At 37.2% G+C, this 16,118-nt stretch overlaps 1 protein-coding gene across 3 annotated transcripts; it reads left to right on the top strand.

Annotated features, from left to right (window-relative positions):
• Nucleotides 1–1,358: 1,358 nt before the first annotated feature.
• Nucleotides 1,359–11,408, top strand: MTERF1 (mitochondrial transcription termination factor 1). 3 transcript variants are annotated; one of them, XM_066239751.1, is made up of 3 exons: nt 1,359–1,462; nt 2,024–2,083; nt 9,139–11,408. In XM_066239751.1, the coding sequence occupies exons 2-3, from the start codon at nt 2,079–2,081 to the stop codon at nt 10,301–10,303; spliced, it is 1,170 nt and encodes a 389-aa protein (XP_066095848.1). In that variant the 5' UTR covers nt 1,359–1,462; nt 2,024–2,078; the 3' UTR covers nt 10,304–11,408. The 3 variants fall into 3 exon arrangements, with proteins under 3 accessions (XP_066095848.1, XP_066095850.1, XP_066095849.1); XM_066239753.1 differs by having other exon boundaries at nt 1,451–1,492; XM_066239752.1 differs by lacking the exon at nt 1,359–1,462 and adding an exon at nt 1,513–1,703.
• The last annotated feature ends 4,710 nt before the right edge of the window (nt 11,409–16,118 follow it).

Here is a 16,118-nt window from a genome sequence, read left to right as displayed (position 1 = left end):
TTAACTTGGTTATAGGATCTCGTTCCATGCAGAAATATATAGATTTTTAGACATTTACATAAAGAGGCCATTAAAAAAAAAAAGCAATTTCTGGGTCCCAGAGATGGACTCTGGATCTGGAGTTTGGCCTCAGGAATCCAAGTTTTCTTTTCTTTTTCTTCTTCTTTTTTTTTAATGTATTGATTTTAGAGAGAGAAGAAAGGTGAGAGGGTGAGAAAAAGAGAGAAAGAAACATCAGTCTACTCCTGTTTGTGCCCTGAACTGGGATCCAACCGTTAATCTCTGCACATCTGGATGACACTCTAACCAACTGAGCTATTCCTCCATGGTAAGAGGCCATTTCTAATTTTCCAGGACTAATGTTTTACGTGAAAGAACTGCAGTAAGTAGTTTGACTTACCAAATAGACTATTAGTAATTTAAGTTCCAAAGGTAAATCTTTATCCTTAAATCGACAAACCAGAGCAGTAATTCAAAACAAAGTGACAACAAATCAGTTGCAGTAATCTACGGGATACAGGGAGGATAAAACATTAATTGGTTCATTGGTGCAGGAAGAGGATGAAGAAAACTCGGCCATTATGCTCCCACGTAAAGGGCATGCAGTAACTTCTTCTTTGCAGTAAAAGTCAGGATCAACCCTTTTCCCCAATTTGTTTTTCTAAAGGCCACCACTTCTTCCGTTAGAAAACTTGGCAGCCCGATGATTATTTCATTAATCTGGGTATAATCTTTCTTTTGGAAGTAACAGTAGAAGGGCCCTGAATTGAAGCTTCATCTCCATTGCCACCATGCTCGGGCAGGTGAGGCTGATGGCTGAGGGGACCAGGAAGGTTTAAAGCGACACCCCCAAAGGTGCCAAAAACTCATCCGCAGTGGAGATTTTATGTTGAAATATTAAATAGCCTGAACCCGTCATAATTTCAAAACACCCAGAAGCAATCGGGCTGCAAGCAGTTAAATAAAAGTCTGCTGGAACTGCTTTCCCAGCCTGCAGGCCGACACTGAACTCCGACCAGCAGCCACACTGCGGAGTCAGTCGGGAAGAATCTGGGACTGTACGAGTCCCTGTACCGCAAGGCGTGCTCTTGCACCGAACGCGTTCAGTGGCTTGTTAGTCACATGAATAAGGGTAATGACCCTATCAGGTTGCAAAATTCATATATTTCATAGCGGGCCCCGGCGCTGGGCAAGCCCCTGACCCGGCCCCGCCCCGCCCTCCAACACTCGCCTCCTCGGTGAGTTCCCGGTGCCTACTGTTGTCTCCAGACGCCCCCTGCTGGGCTCCTTGCGTTGGTTCCCCGAGGGCTACCGCGGGGCCGCTGGTGGCGCGCACAGCGTGACGTCACGTTAGCGCGCGGCTCGCGACCGGAAGTTAGTGATCCATTTCCGCACCCACTCCCCTCTCTCCCGGGTTCCTCTGCTCCCCAGGGGCGGAAGTAAAGCTTTCTCCAGCGTATAGGTACAATCTAGGTTGCAGTTACCGGTTCCGGTGGGCTCCTGTGCTTGTTCTTTTTAGAAACGGGTTTGGGTGACTTTGGTGTATAACAGAGTCCGGATCCTGCGCAGCTCCTCGCACAATTGTCCCTCTGGGAGGAGGAGGGGTGGGAAGAATCCATGGAATGAAATCCGTGGCATTAACTTTGGTTTTGAGTTACAGGCTCTCTTGGGTTTGAACCTTAGGCTTCAGCGAAGAGAAGCTAGTAAGGGAACTCGGCCTTTTTTTTCAATTTTCTAATTTTAGCGCTAATGCCTACTTTTTAGTTTGTGGGGTTTAATTAAGACAACGTATGTGAAGCACTTAGCCTTGATTTTACAAATCATATTTGTGATTCCACTACCGTTTCTTATATTCAGGCGTGTACTTGCCATTTTCTTTTCAGTATCTCTATGTTCAGGGTCCAAGAGATTATGCTTCTCACAAGAAAAATTTCAGTGTTAGCTAAGATTGATTTCCTTACTCTGTATTACGAAGTCCTGACAATATTTTGTAACCCCCCCCCTTTTTTTTTGCCATTTCTAGTGACAACTATTTTCCAGCTTTTTCTGGAGGAAAGCAAAAGTCCTCTTTAAGACTAATGAGGTGAGAAATGCATTTTTGTAAAGATCTCTAACAGTTTTGTTTTTTCAAAAGAGGGTCAACTGGAATGTTATGATTATCCATTTCCATTAAAAGCTCCTTTATTAGGCAACTGTGAAGCAGAGAGGGTAATGTACATCTTCCTTAGAGCTCACGAGTTGCAGGTACACAGATTTTCAGTGTATTTGTTAATGTTGGATTTCTGCCCTTGTAGCAATGGTTTGGGTTAATTAAAAATGTTTATTTGAGATGGAAATACATTATGGAGTATTAATTACTTTGAAATTTGTAGATTGAGGCAGTTGATACTTCTTGCATTAGGCTGTTTAAATATACTGCTCACAAAAATGAGGGGATATTTTATAGCTTCATGTTCAGTATGAAATATCCCCTCATTTTTGTGAGCAGTATATTTATTTACCTTGCCAAATGTAATGGGAATATTGGGGATGGAGATTGGGTGCTAAAAGAGTAAAGTAGCATTGAATAAACTAGTATTGATATTTATCAGGGTAATATATATTTTCCATTATGTTTTTGTACTCCAAGTCCATTTCAGTTTTTTTTTTTAAATTTCTTGTCTGATTGCAATAAAAACAAATTAAAATCTTTTTAAAAATTAAATATCTTAATATTTCAGAACTAGTACGTATCTGCCATTAATATATCAGATTTAGTTGTTTTGTTTCACCTTTTTTCTCTTTCTGTTTATATTGATCCTTCCTCCCTCTTATGTAAGTGGTATTACTTTAGCCTACTTACAATATCTTGGACATCTTTCTACTGTTAAGTCTGCCTCTTTTTTAATGAATTGATTTGAGAGGGGGAGGGAGAAGGGAAGGAGGGAAAGAGAGAAGCATTCATTTGTTCCACTTAGTTGTGCATTCATTGGTTGCTTCCCGGATGTGCCCTGACGGGAATATCAAGCCACAGCCTTGTTTTGGTCCAGTGCTCTAACTGGCCAGGGCCATTGCCTCATTTTTAAAAAGCAGTCTGTATGGTATTATATTGCATAGTTGTACCACAATTTATTAATCATTCTACTAGTAGCCATTTGAATTCCTTCTTTTTTGCTATAGCAAATAATATTATGATGGTCATCCTTTTTATAAAAAATGTTATTCTTGTCCTTCGGATAACACTGGGGAACAAAATTTTTGTTGCATCCACAAAAACACTTGTTCTTAATTCGAGTGTGCTGATCTCAAATCTGACATTAGTTTTTCTCTGTAAGCTACAGTTTTTTTTTGCAATTCAAGATTTTAGCTTTTCATCTAATTGTAAAATTTTCAACATTTAGTTTAACATAATGAAGTAGAATATCTTCTTGGGCATCATCTTTGTGAAAATATAATAATTTATATAATGCAATAAATACACTAATACAGTAAAAGATATGATTGCATCAGAATTTGTCTACAATTTCAAAATATAACATATTAAAACACTTATTTTAATTATAATATGTGCGCAAAACTTATTGAAATTCTGTTCAGGCAAAAATTTGTGTTTGTAGCTCTTGCATTTGTGTACTTGTTGAGGACAATCTTGTTTGATGCTCCAGCAGTAGTCTACTCATCACTAACAGCTCCAAGATTTTCAGGAAACTTATCAAGGTGACTGTTTAGGAAGTGAATCTTAATGCTCATGTTATATCCAATGTCGTGGAAAGCCAACAGCATCCTTTGAACCAGAAGTTCATAGTTTTCTGCTTTTTTGTTGCCAAAGAAGTTCTTTGTAACTGCCACAAAAGACTACCATGCTTTCTCCTCCTTATTCATCTTTCTGGCAAATTCTTTGTCACGTATGAGGGTTCGAATTTGAGGTCCGTGGACTACACCTGCTTTTATCTTCTCGAAAGACAAGGCAGGAAAAGCAGAAGTAATATGTTGAAAGCATTCACTTTCTCTATTCAAAGCCTGAACAAACTGTTTCATTAAGCCAAGTTTGATGTGAAGTAGGGGAAAAATGATCCTGTCTCAATTAACTACAGGTTTATTCACAATATTTTCCACCCCTACTTCCAGAGTTTCAGCCACTCCTTCTGTGTCCAGTGTTTCTCCCGAGCTTGGCTGTCCCACAAACACAGAAAGCAAGGATACTTCATGAAACCTCTCTGTTGTCCTATCAGGAAATTTACCATTTTAAGATCCACAAAATGATCCAGTTATGCTCCTCATACTTCAGAAAGTCGAGGACAACTTTTATGTCATTCTTACTAAGTCTTTCAATTTGGGTTGGCTAAACTGCTGAAGAGTTAATGACTGCTTGGCATCAGAAGACCCTTCAGATTCTACAACCATTTCCTCATGCAACTTATCAAAATACACTTGATCACCATGTTCACTTTCTTTGTCCTTAGAAGAAATACAACCATTGAAAACTGGAACCGGGAGTCTCAGAGTGTGGGATAGGGTGTATTGCTGAAGGAATATTAGGATATGTGATCATATGATGTTTTCTCTTGCCGACGCCCTTTGTATGGATCAGACAGAAATAACAGTCACTGCTGTGGTCCTTAGGTTCACCCCAAACCACGGGAATACCAAAAGGCATTCCTTTGTGTTTTCCTTTTGTCCAGTCACGAAGCATTTCCTCATAATTATGACACGCAATATGAGGAACCTAATTCTTGTCTTGATCGCCAAGGGGAACTTGAAAATAGGCAATATATGCACGTGTCACAAATGATGAAATATTGCACCTTTGACGTTGAAGTGTGTAACAGCCACATATATAACAAAGTGTAAGGACTATTCTTACGTTTATACCTACTCGAAGAAGCCATGATTCAATCTTAAAATAAAATAAAAGGGTGTTTTGTCAGATAACTTTTTATATTTAAAACAACTACAATTATGTAAAAGTGATGTTTGTAAAACATTAATTGCCTTGTGGTTATGTCCAATCCAAGAGTCATTGCCCTTTAACTCCAATTTAAAAACCAATGCATGCCATTAACTGTAACAAAAAGAAATTAAAATTGCATTAAAACTAGAGTATGCACCAAAAAGCGGATTTCAGATTTGGAATCAGCGATGTGGAAATATATAGAAACAGTTCTAAAACCTCATGCAACAGAAAATGAAGAAAAATTGTTCCCCAGTGTAATCTTTCAGAAGTGGAAATGTTGGGTAAAGGATATGGTGGAGGGCACCAAATTCTTTTACAGCAGTGTTGTTTAAGAATTTCCCCTCTTTCCTCATATGCTCATGAGCAGTTGATATTAGTTGTATTTAGTCTTAGCTGAGGCTGCACATTATATATACTGCTCACAAAAATTGGAATATTTCAGAATGATTATGAAGCTATAAAAAAAGCATTTGATTGTTTTTTATTAAACAAGAACGTCAGAAAAGCAAACAAGTCAAAAGAAAGTTGTTAGATTATGCAAATGAGATGCAAACCAACTTTTATTTCATTGGTGAAAATGCACTATACCAAAGGCGGAAAGTACTGAAGTATCTGCACATTCCTTAATCCCCTAATTTTTGTGAGCAGTATATTTTGGGTCAATTCATTGAATGTATAGTATTGTAATCAAAACCAAATTTTAGTTGCCAGTTCTAACTAAATCTATTTGAGCTCTTTTTTTCCTTTATCAAAATAGAATACTTAGCTTTAAATTCTCCAGCAATAAATTATAAAACAAATGATTCACAGTATGTATTTAAGTTCAAGATTTGTAGGAAGATAGTATTTGAATGGGACCTTGTACTACAGATAAGACATGAGGAGATGAGGCATTTCTGAAGCCTATCTTAAAGGCAGGGAGACAAATGCGCAAGGAAGTTTAGGCCCAGTGGTTTGAGAGTCAATGCTGCCTGGTTGTGAGGTTGTAGAATACAAAGAAGCTGGCTAGAAAGGTAAGTGGAGCTGTGTGGCTTTGAAGGTCAGTCTGAAGATTTTACTTTGTAGGGGAGAGCTACAGAGTTCTTTCATCAAGGAAGGAGGGACATAGATACATCTTTGTTTTACAAGTCACTATGAATGGCAGTTCTGAGTGACTGATGTTAGAGAAGCAAGTTAGACACTATTGATAGTCTGAGTGAGGGGATAGCAGATTAGTGAGGTTGGAGTTCAGATATACTGAACCAACTGAATATATATGATTTGATGTCTGGGATTGAGGAAGAGAAAGTAAGCAATGCTTTTATATGATATTTTTATCATGAGTGACTCTTAGGTTTGTGATAGTGATTTTATTAATCAGAGGAGATCACATTTACTTGGGGCTGGGAAAGATGCTCATTTGATTTTGGACATGTTAATTTGTGTGAAAAGATACTTCTATGGAGAGTGAATTACACACAAAAACATAAAGACCACCAATGACATACTTAGGAGGAAACTTAATGCTCTTTTGTTAAGAAATTTGGCATATATTTTCACTTGCTTTTAGTCTGTCATTAATAGAATTTCTTTTGAACTTTCTGTGGCTTATTCAGCTCTGTTGAGGTGTGTTGCCTAGAGTTACTACTTCAGATGTTTTTAGATTGTGTATACTCTCTAAGAAAGGTTTATACATGTGCCTTCAATATATTTATATTTATTTACTGGTGAGTTAAGTACAGGTCTTACTACAGTACTATATTATATTGTACACATTTTAAAACACATATGAAGTGGACATTTTAAAAGGCTGAGACAAATATAGATTGGAGTTTTACTGTTTTTTCCTACATTCCATTGGCTCCTCTTGTCACCCTTCTTTATTTATTTACTTATTTTAATTTTGAGAGTATGTTTATTAAGGTTGGGAACAGTGAAGCAAGGAAGGGCCCAGGATAGAAGAAGCAGCAGGAGAGAGGCCAGGTGGGGATGCTCTGGCTCTGTGGATGTAATGGGGAAAAGTGAGCCAAGGCAGGGCTGCTGCCAGTCAGCTCTCTCCAGAGTCCGAGAAAAGGGGGCCTTGGGGTCAGGTTCAGGGGCCACCTCTCTTTGGAAAGCTCTGGTCTTATCCATAGCTGTCATTGTTCTGTCCCATCATCCAATAGAGGTCAGCCTTGAGCATGGGAAAAGAATAAATTGTTGAGCTGTGTAAGATAAAGCCTTCTGTAGTTAGAAAGAGGATCTTATTGTTAAGTTTCTAAATTCATGCATTTTTGGCAGATTATATAGTTGCAGGGTAGCATGTAGTATTATGGAGAAGTGAAGAATAGTGAATTCAGAATAGAGGCAATATAAAATGTGCTTTTGTTTGATGTTTGCCTTGTGAGCAATGTGCATTTCTATTTGAATGTTATTTGCTTTTGTAGTTTGGGAATATTTTTCCAATTCTTTGAGGATCTGTAGATTATTTGAGCTACAGGAATGTTCCCAGCCTGTAGACATAATCCACATTCTTGGTAAATTAGAAAAACTAAAAGGATAGGCATAGAGGGGCTTTTTTGATATTTATTCCTGAAAGTAGTATCTCAATTTCAAAGATAGTAGTGGTGAGTTGAAACCATCTAGCTCTGTTTTCTATTTTATCCTTAAGGAAAAAAAGAGAAGTGCCTCCTTTAAGTGGTAAAAGCCCTTAGTAATTATTTAGAAATCAAGAACTAAGTTTGTCACAGCTGTATAGTCTGAAAAGGAAAAAGTTCAATTTAAAAAAAAATGTGTTATTGGGCCCGGGCTGGTTGGCTCGGTGCTAGAGTGTTGGCCTGGCATGTGGATGTCCCAGGTTTGATTCCTGGTCAAGGCACACAGAAGTGCCCATCTGCTTCTCCACCCCTCCCCTCTCGCTTCTCTTTCTTTCTCTCTCTCTTCCCCTCCTGCAGCCATAGCTTGATTGGAACAAGTTAGTCCTGGCACTGAGGATAGCTCCACGGCCTTGCCTCAGGTTCTAAGAAGAGCTCGGTTGCTGAGCAGTGGAGCAATGCTGCAGATGGGTAGAGCATTATTGCCCCCAAGTGGGCTTGCTGTGTAGATCCTGGTTGTGGTGCATGCAGGAGTCTGTCCTGCCTCCCCTCCTCTTTCAGACCACAAGTAACTTAGGAAAATGATTTACTTTTCCTAAGAGAAGAAGAATACTTTTTTGTTGCTTTCATCAAATATTATATTTTCTATAAATAGAGGTTTTCATTTTAGTAGGGACCTATGATTATTATCACATAGCAGTTCATACATTTCTTGTCTCATTTCTAAATTATCAGGAAAATGAGTTATTGAGGTTTTAGCCTCTTGTACAAAGTTATATGTGTTGTGAAACAGATGCAGAGAGTCCTGGGCAAGTCTTTTGTAATGTGGTGGGTCAGAAAGAATGGTTAAGTAACTTTTTAATCATGTCATCTTGCAGCACAGTTTTGCATGTAGTGGATTATTTGGGTTAAATATCCCACGTAGATCATTTTGAAGATGAAAATTGGTTTGGAGTTGTTGGGTTACAACCATGGGAATAATAAAGTTAATTGAGGGAGGAGATTGGGATTAGGAGCTGTTGACTAGAGGTCTAGATAAGCTAAGAATTGGCCTCTAATTTTTGGTGTGAAATGTGATAATAGTGTTGATTTAAAGAGCACCATGAATCTAGAAAAATGTGTTTATGGTGAATACTACATATTCTGAAGTATTAGTTTTCAGGGCTACCTTTAGAGTTTGATAACCAGGATGTGAGAACAAAGGCAAAGAAATCTGGTATCTATGGGTAGGGGCAAGACCAAAGATCTTGGAAGTTGGAAGACAAGGCAGAATTGAAAACATCAGTAAATAGGAATAAGTCAGAGGTTTGGCAACCAGGAGGATAAAGCAGAGATGGAGAGGGACAGCTGGTTTTGGATGGCCAGGGCATGTAAGGCCAAATAAAAGGCCAAGATAAAGGTAGGAATAATTATGGGGCGGTGATGATGCTATACTGCTTTTCTTTATGTTAAGAATATATGGAGCCCAGACCCACAGATAATTAGAAGTAATGAGCTAACAAGTAGGGCTGCAGTGGTTGAACTGTTACCACAGCACTAGGAGAGCTGGAGCTGCAGGTATCTTATAGACTGGGATGTTATAGGATTATAATATGGTCTTTCAGCTATTTAATACATGTTTTTGTATAATATTATATGTGTTGTTTTATACAGCATTCCAAAAGTTGGGGGCTACTGGACCAGTCTGGGACCACGATACTTTTTGTGTATGAGAAGTAACTTTCTCTTCAGCTCAAGATGGTGGATGATCCAATTTTCATCACAGATCCTTTTCAAATCAGTTTCATTAAGGCTTTTTGGTGTGAAATGTGATAATGAAGACGGTGAGCCTTTAAAGGATAAACTACTGAGTAACTTATCTACTATGGGAGTAGATGTTGACATGGCAAAGAAGCGACAGCCTGGAGTTTTTAATAGAATGGGTATTAGTGAGCAGGACCTGAAGATGTTCCTTCTGTCCAAAGGAGCTAGCAAGGAAGTGATTGCTAGCATCATATCAAGATATCCAAGAGCTATAACACGCACAACTGAACATCTTTCAAAGCGGTGGGATCTGTGGAGAACAATTATGACCTCAGACCTTGAAATTGTAAATATTTTGGAACGTTCTCCTGAATCGTTTTTTCGGTCCAACAACAACCTAAACCTAGAGAATAATATAAAGTTTCTCTACTCAGTTGGATTGACCCGTAAATGTCTTTGTCGATTGTTGACCAGTGCCCCACGTACCTTCTCCAATAGTCTTGATTTGAATAAACAGATGGTTGAATTTTTGCAAGAAATATGTTTGTCCTTAGGACACAGTGATCCCAAAGATTTCATCAGGAAAATAATTTTTAAAAACCCTTTCATCTTAATTCAGAGCACCAAACGGATAAAAGCTAACATTAAGTTTTTACAGTCAACATTCAACCTGAACAATGAGGAGTTGCTTGTTCTGATTTGTGGTCGAGGAGCCGAATTCCTAGAGCTTTCCAGTGACTATGCCAAAAGGAACTACATAAATATCAAAGAGAGGCTGCTTTCTCTAGGGTGTACTGAAGAAGAGGTACAGAAGTTTGTCTTGAGCTATCTAGATGTGATCTTCTTGGGAGAGAAAAAGTTTAATGCTAAAATAGACTGCCTCATAGAAGAAAAAATTAGCATTTCACAAATAATTGAAAATCCTCGGGTTTTGGATTCAAGCATAAGTACTTTAAAAAGTCGAATCAAAGAATTGGTAAATGCTGGCTATAACTTGAGTACATCAAACATTACTCTTCTTTCTTGGAGTCAAAAAAGATATAAAGCTAAATTGAAAAAGTTAAACATTGGATAGAGCGTTGTTTTAGGGACTTAAAAAAGTTTCTCATAGCAATATTATTTCACTTTGACTTTTGGCCTTTCAAAAGGGAGAGGTTTGATTTCTTAACCACACATACATATATAACGATCCTTTGTATATTTTATTTTAAAGGTTTGTAAAAACTCATGGTTAGTATGCTCAAGTATAGTCTTCCCAAGCAGTCTCTCCATCCCGGTTTCCCTCCTCGCCCCTCTGCCCACATCCTCATATCTACTGCGCCTCTTTCCCCTTGGCTGTTACCACACTGTTGTCTGTGTCTGCATAGCTATTCAGACTATTTATCCATTTTTAAAAAATTGGATTGTTTGTTTTCTTGGTGTTGAGTTGTATAAGTTCTTTATATATTTTGGAGATTAACCCCTTAACGATGTATCATTGGTGAATATGTTCTCCCATTCAGTGGGTTCCCTTTTTATTTTGTTGACGGTTTCTTTTGCTGTACAAAACCTTTTTATTTTATTTTATTTTTTTATTTTTTATTTTTTTAAAATTTATTTTATTTTATTTATTCATTTTAGAGAGGAGAGAGAGAGGGACAGAGAGAGAAAGAGAGAAAGGAGAGAGAGACAGGGGGGAGGAACTGGAAGCATCAACTCCCATATGTGCCTTGACCAGGCAAGCCCAGGGTTTCAAACCGGCGACCTCAGCATTTCCAGGTCGACGCTTTATCCACTGCGCCACCACAGGTCAGGCTGTACAAAACCTTTTTAGTTTGCTGTCCTGTAGTCCCACTTGTTTATTTTGCCCAATGAGATATATCGGCAAAAATATTGCTACGAGAGCTATCTGAGATTTTACTGCATATGCTTTTGTCTAGAATTTTTATGGTTTCTTGACTTACAAGTCTTTTATTCATTATGAGTTTATTCTTGTCTATGGTGTAAGTTGGTGATCTAGTTTCAATTTTTTGCATGTACCTGTTTAATTTTTCCAGGACCATTTATTGAAGAGACTGTCTTGACTCCATTGTATGCTTTTGTCTCTTTTGTCAACTATTAATTGACCATAAGGTATGGGTTATTTCTGGGCTCTTCATTCTGTTCCATTGATCTACAGTGTGTCCGTAAAGTCATGGTGCACTTTTTTTTTTTTTTTTTTTATTTTTTTTTATTTTATAATTTTATTTTTTAAATGGGGTGACATCAATAAATCAGGATACATATATTCAAAGATAACAAGTCCAGGTTATCTTGTCTTTCAATTATGTTGCATACCCACCACCCAAAGTCAGATTGTCCTCTGTCACCTTCTATCTTGTTTTCTTTGTGCCCCTCCCACCCCCTATCCCTCTCCCATTCCCCCCTCCCCCCCGTAACCACCACACTCTTATCAATGTCTCTTAGTTTCACTATTATGTCCCACCTACGTATGGAATAATACAGTTCCTGTTTTTTTCTGATTTACTTATTTCGCTTCGTATCATGTTATCAAGATCCCACCATTTTGCTGTAAATGTTCCGATGTCATCATTTCTTATGGCTGAGTAGTATTCCATAGTGTATATGTGCTACATCTTCTTTATCCAGTCATCTATTGATGGGCTTTTTGGTTGTTTCCATGTCCTGGCCACTGTGAACAATGCTGCAATAAACATGGGGCTGCATGTGTCTTTACGTATCAATGTTTCTGAGTTTTGGGGATATATACCCAGTAGAGGGATTGCTGGGTCATAAGGTAGTTCTATTTTCAGTTTTTTGAGGAACCACCATACTTTCTTCCATAATGGTTGTACTACTTTACATTCCCACCAACAGTGTATGAGGGTTCCTTTTTCTCCACAACCTCTCCAACATTTGCTATTACCTGACTTGCTAATAACAGCTAATCGAACAGGTATGAGGTGGTATCTCATTGCCGTTTTGATTTGCATTTCTCTAATAGCTAAAGAAGATGAGCATCTTTTCATATATCTGTTGGCCATTTGTATTTCTTCCTGGGAGAAGTGTCTATTCATATCCTCTTCCCATTTTTTTATTGGATTGTTTGTTTGTTTGTTGTTGAGTTTTATGAGTTCTTTGTATATTTTGGATATTAGGCCCTTATCTGAGCTGTTGTTTGAAAATATCATTTCCCATTTAGTTGGCTTTCTGTTTATTTTGTTATCAGTTTCTCTTGCTGAGCAAAAACTTCTTAGTCTGATGTAGTCCCATTCATTAATTTTTGCCTTCACTTCTCTTGCCTGTGGAGTCAAATTCATAAAATGCTCTTTAAAACCCAGGTCCATGAGTTGAGTACCTATGTCTTCTTCTATGTACTTAATTGTTTCAGGTCTTATGTTTAGATCTTTGATCCATTTTGAGTTAATTTTTGTACAGGGAGAGAGACTGTAGTCCAGTTTCATTCTTTTGCATGTGGCTTTCCAGTTTTCCCAGCACCATTTATTGAAGAGGCTTTCTTTTCTCCATTGTGTGTTGTTAGCCCCTTTATCAAAAATTATTTGACTATATATATGTGGTTTTATTTCTGGACTTTCTATTCTGTTCCATTGGTCTGAGTGTCTATTTTTCTGCCAATACCATGCTGTTTTGATTGTCGTGGCCCTATAATAGAGTTTGAAGTCAGGTATTGTTATGCCCCCAGCTTCATTCTTTTTCTTTAGGATTGCTTTGGCTATTTGGGGTTTTTTATAGTTCCATATAAATCTGATGATTTTTTGCTCCATTTCTTTAAAAAATGTCATTGGAATTTTGATGGGAATTGCATTAAATTTGTATATTGCTTTGGGTAATATAGCCATCTTGATTATATTTATTCTTCCTAGCCAAGAACAAGGTATATTCTTCCATCTCATTATATCTTTTTCGATTTCCCTTAACAATGGTTTATAGTTTTCATTATATAAGTCCTTTACATTCTTTGTTATGTTTATTCCTAAGTATTTTATTTTTTTTGTTGCAATCGTGAAGGGGATTATTCTTTTGAGTTCCTTCTCAGTTGTTTCATTGTTGGCATATAGAAAGGCTATTGACTTCTGTATGTTAATTTTGTATCCTGCGACCTTACTGTATTGGCTTATTGTTTCTAGTAGTCTTTTTGTGGATTCTTTGGGGTTTTCGATGTATAGGATCATATCATCTGCAAAAAGTGATACCTTTACTTCTTCTTTTCCGATATGGATGCCTTTTATTTCTTTGTCTTGTCTGATTGCTCTGGCTAGAACCTCTAGTACCACATTAAATAAGAGTGGAGAGAGTGGACAACCCTGTATTGTTCCTGATTTAAGGGGGAAAGCCTTCAGTTTAGTGCCATTTAATATGATGTTAGCTGATGGTTTATCATATATGGCCTTTATCATGTTGAGATATTTTCCTTCTATACCCATTTTGTTGAGAGTCTTAAACATAAAATTGTGTTGTATTTTATCGAAAGCCTTTTCTGCGTCTATTGATAAGATCATGTGGTTTTTGTTCTTTGTTTTGTTGATATGGTGTATTACATTAACCGTTTTACGTATGTTGAACCATCCTTGAGATTCTGGGATGAATCCCACTTGATCATGATGTATTATTTTTTTAATATGTTGTTGTATTCGATTTGCTAGTATTTTGTTTAGTATTTTAGCATCTGTATTCATTAGAGATATTGGTCTGTAGTTTTCTTTTTTTGTGCCATCCTTGCCTGGTTTTGGTATGAGGGTTATGTTGGCCTCATAAAATGTGTTTGGAAGTATTGCTTCTTCTTCAATTTTTTGGAAGACTTTGAGTAGAATAGGAACCAAGTCTTCTTTGAATGTTTGATAAAATTCGCTGGTATAGCCGTCAGGGCCTGGACTTTTATTTTTGGGGAGGTTTTTAATGGTTTTTTCTATTTCTTCTCTACTGATAGGTCTGTTTAGGCTTTCTGCTTCTTCTTGACTCAGTCTAGGAAGGTTGTATTGTTCTAGGAATTTATCCATTTCTTCTAGGTTGTTGAATTTAGTGGCATAAAGTTTTTCATAGTATTCTACAATAATTCTTTGTATGTCTACGGTGTCCGTGGTGATTTCTCCTCTTTCATTTTGGATTTTGTTTATATGAGTTCTTTCTCTTTTTTCCTTGGTAAGTCTTGCCAAGGGTTTGTCAATTTTGTTGATCTTTTCAAAGAACCAGCTCCTTGTTCTATTAATTTTTTCTATAGTTTTTCTGTTCTCTAATTCATTTATTTCTGCTCTCATTTTTATTATCTCCTTTCTTTGGCTGGTTTTGGGTTGTCTTTGTTCTTCTTTTTCTAGTTCCTTAAGGTGGGAAGTTAAGTGGTTCACTTGGGCTCTCTCTTGTTTGTTCATATATGCCTGAAGCGATATGAACTTCCCTCTTATCACTGCTTTTGCTGCATCCCATAGATTCTGATATGTCGTATTGTCATTTTCATTAGTCTGTATATATCTTTTGATCTCTGCACTTATTTCTTCTTTGACCCATTCATTTTTTAAAAGTATGTTGTTTAGTTTCCACATTTTTGTGGGATTTTTTTCCTCTTTTTTGCAGTTGAATTCTAGTTTCAAGGCTTTATGATCAGAAAATATGCTTGGTACAACTTCAATTTTTCTGAATTTGCTGATATTGTTTTTGTGGCCCAACATATGGTCAATTCTTGAGAATGATCCATGTACACTGGAGAAAAATGTATACTCAGTCACTTTGGGATGAAATGTCCTGTAGATGTCTATCATATCCAGGTGCTCTAGTGTTTTGTTTAAGGCCACTATGTCTTTGTTGATTCTCTGTTTGGATGACCGATCTAGAGCCGTCAGCAGTGTATTGAGGTCTCCAAGTATGATTGTATTTTTGTCAGTTTTTGTTTTAAGATCAATAAGTAGCTGTCTTATATATTTTGGTGCTCCTTGGTTTGGTGCATATATATTAAGAATTGTTATGTCTTCTTGATTCAGTGTCCCCTTAGCCATTATGAAATGGCCATTTTTGTCTCTAAGTACTTTTCCTGTCTTGTAGTCAGCATTATCCGATATGAGTATTGCTACACCTGCTTTTTTTTTTATGTTATTTGCTTGGAGTATTGTTTTCCAGCCTTTCACTTTGAATTTGTTTTTATCCTTGTTACTTAGATGAGTTTCCTGTAGGCAGCATACAGTTGGATTTTCTTTTTTAATCCATTCTGCTACTCTGTGCCTTTTTATTGGTGAGTTTAATCCATTTACATTTAGTGTAATTATTGATACTTGTGAGTTCCCTATTGCCATTTTATATCTTGCTTTCTGTTAGTTTTGTGTCTTGTTTGATCCTTCTCTTTCGTTTTTCTATCTTTTGTTTTTATTTGGTTGTATTCCATACATCTTTCCTCTGTTGCTATCTTTTTTATCTCATGTGCTTCTGTGGTGGTTTTTTCAATGGTGGTTACCTTTGAGTAATGAAAAGGGTCCCTACCCTGTTCATTGTAGCGAACTATTTTGTGAGTACTTTTGCACTCCATCGTCCTTTGCTACTGTTAATCTCCGTCTTCTCCCCCTCTTTCTTTTTGTTGTTGTCACAGTTTAAATTTGGTTTTATTGTGTTCTTCTTGGAGCTTTTACTTGTGGCTCTGTTTTTTTTTTGTTCTTTGTATCTGATTGGAGAACCCCCTTTAGTAATTCCTGGAGTGGGGGTTTTCTGATGATAAATTCCCTCATCTTTTCTGTATCTGTGAATGTTTTTATTTCTCCTTCGTATTTGAAGGATAGCTTTGATGGGTATAGTATTCGTGGCTGAAAGTTCCTCTCTTTCAGGACTTTAAATATTGGGGTCCACTCTCTTCTAGCTTGTAGAGTTTCTGCTGAGAAATCTGATGATAATCTAATGGGCCTTCCTTTATA

This window comes from Saccopteryx bilineata, chromosome 7, assembly GCF_036850765.1.
Source record: "Saccopteryx bilineata isolate mSacBil1 chromosome 7, mSacBil1_pri_phased_curated, whole genome shotgun sequence".
Classification (NCBI taxonomy): domain Eukaryota; kingdom Metazoa; phylum Chordata; class Mammalia; order Chiroptera; family Emballonuridae; genus Saccopteryx; species Saccopteryx bilineata.
Note: the sequence above shows the minus strand (reverse complement) of the source record. Positions and strands in the feature narration are given on the sequence as shown.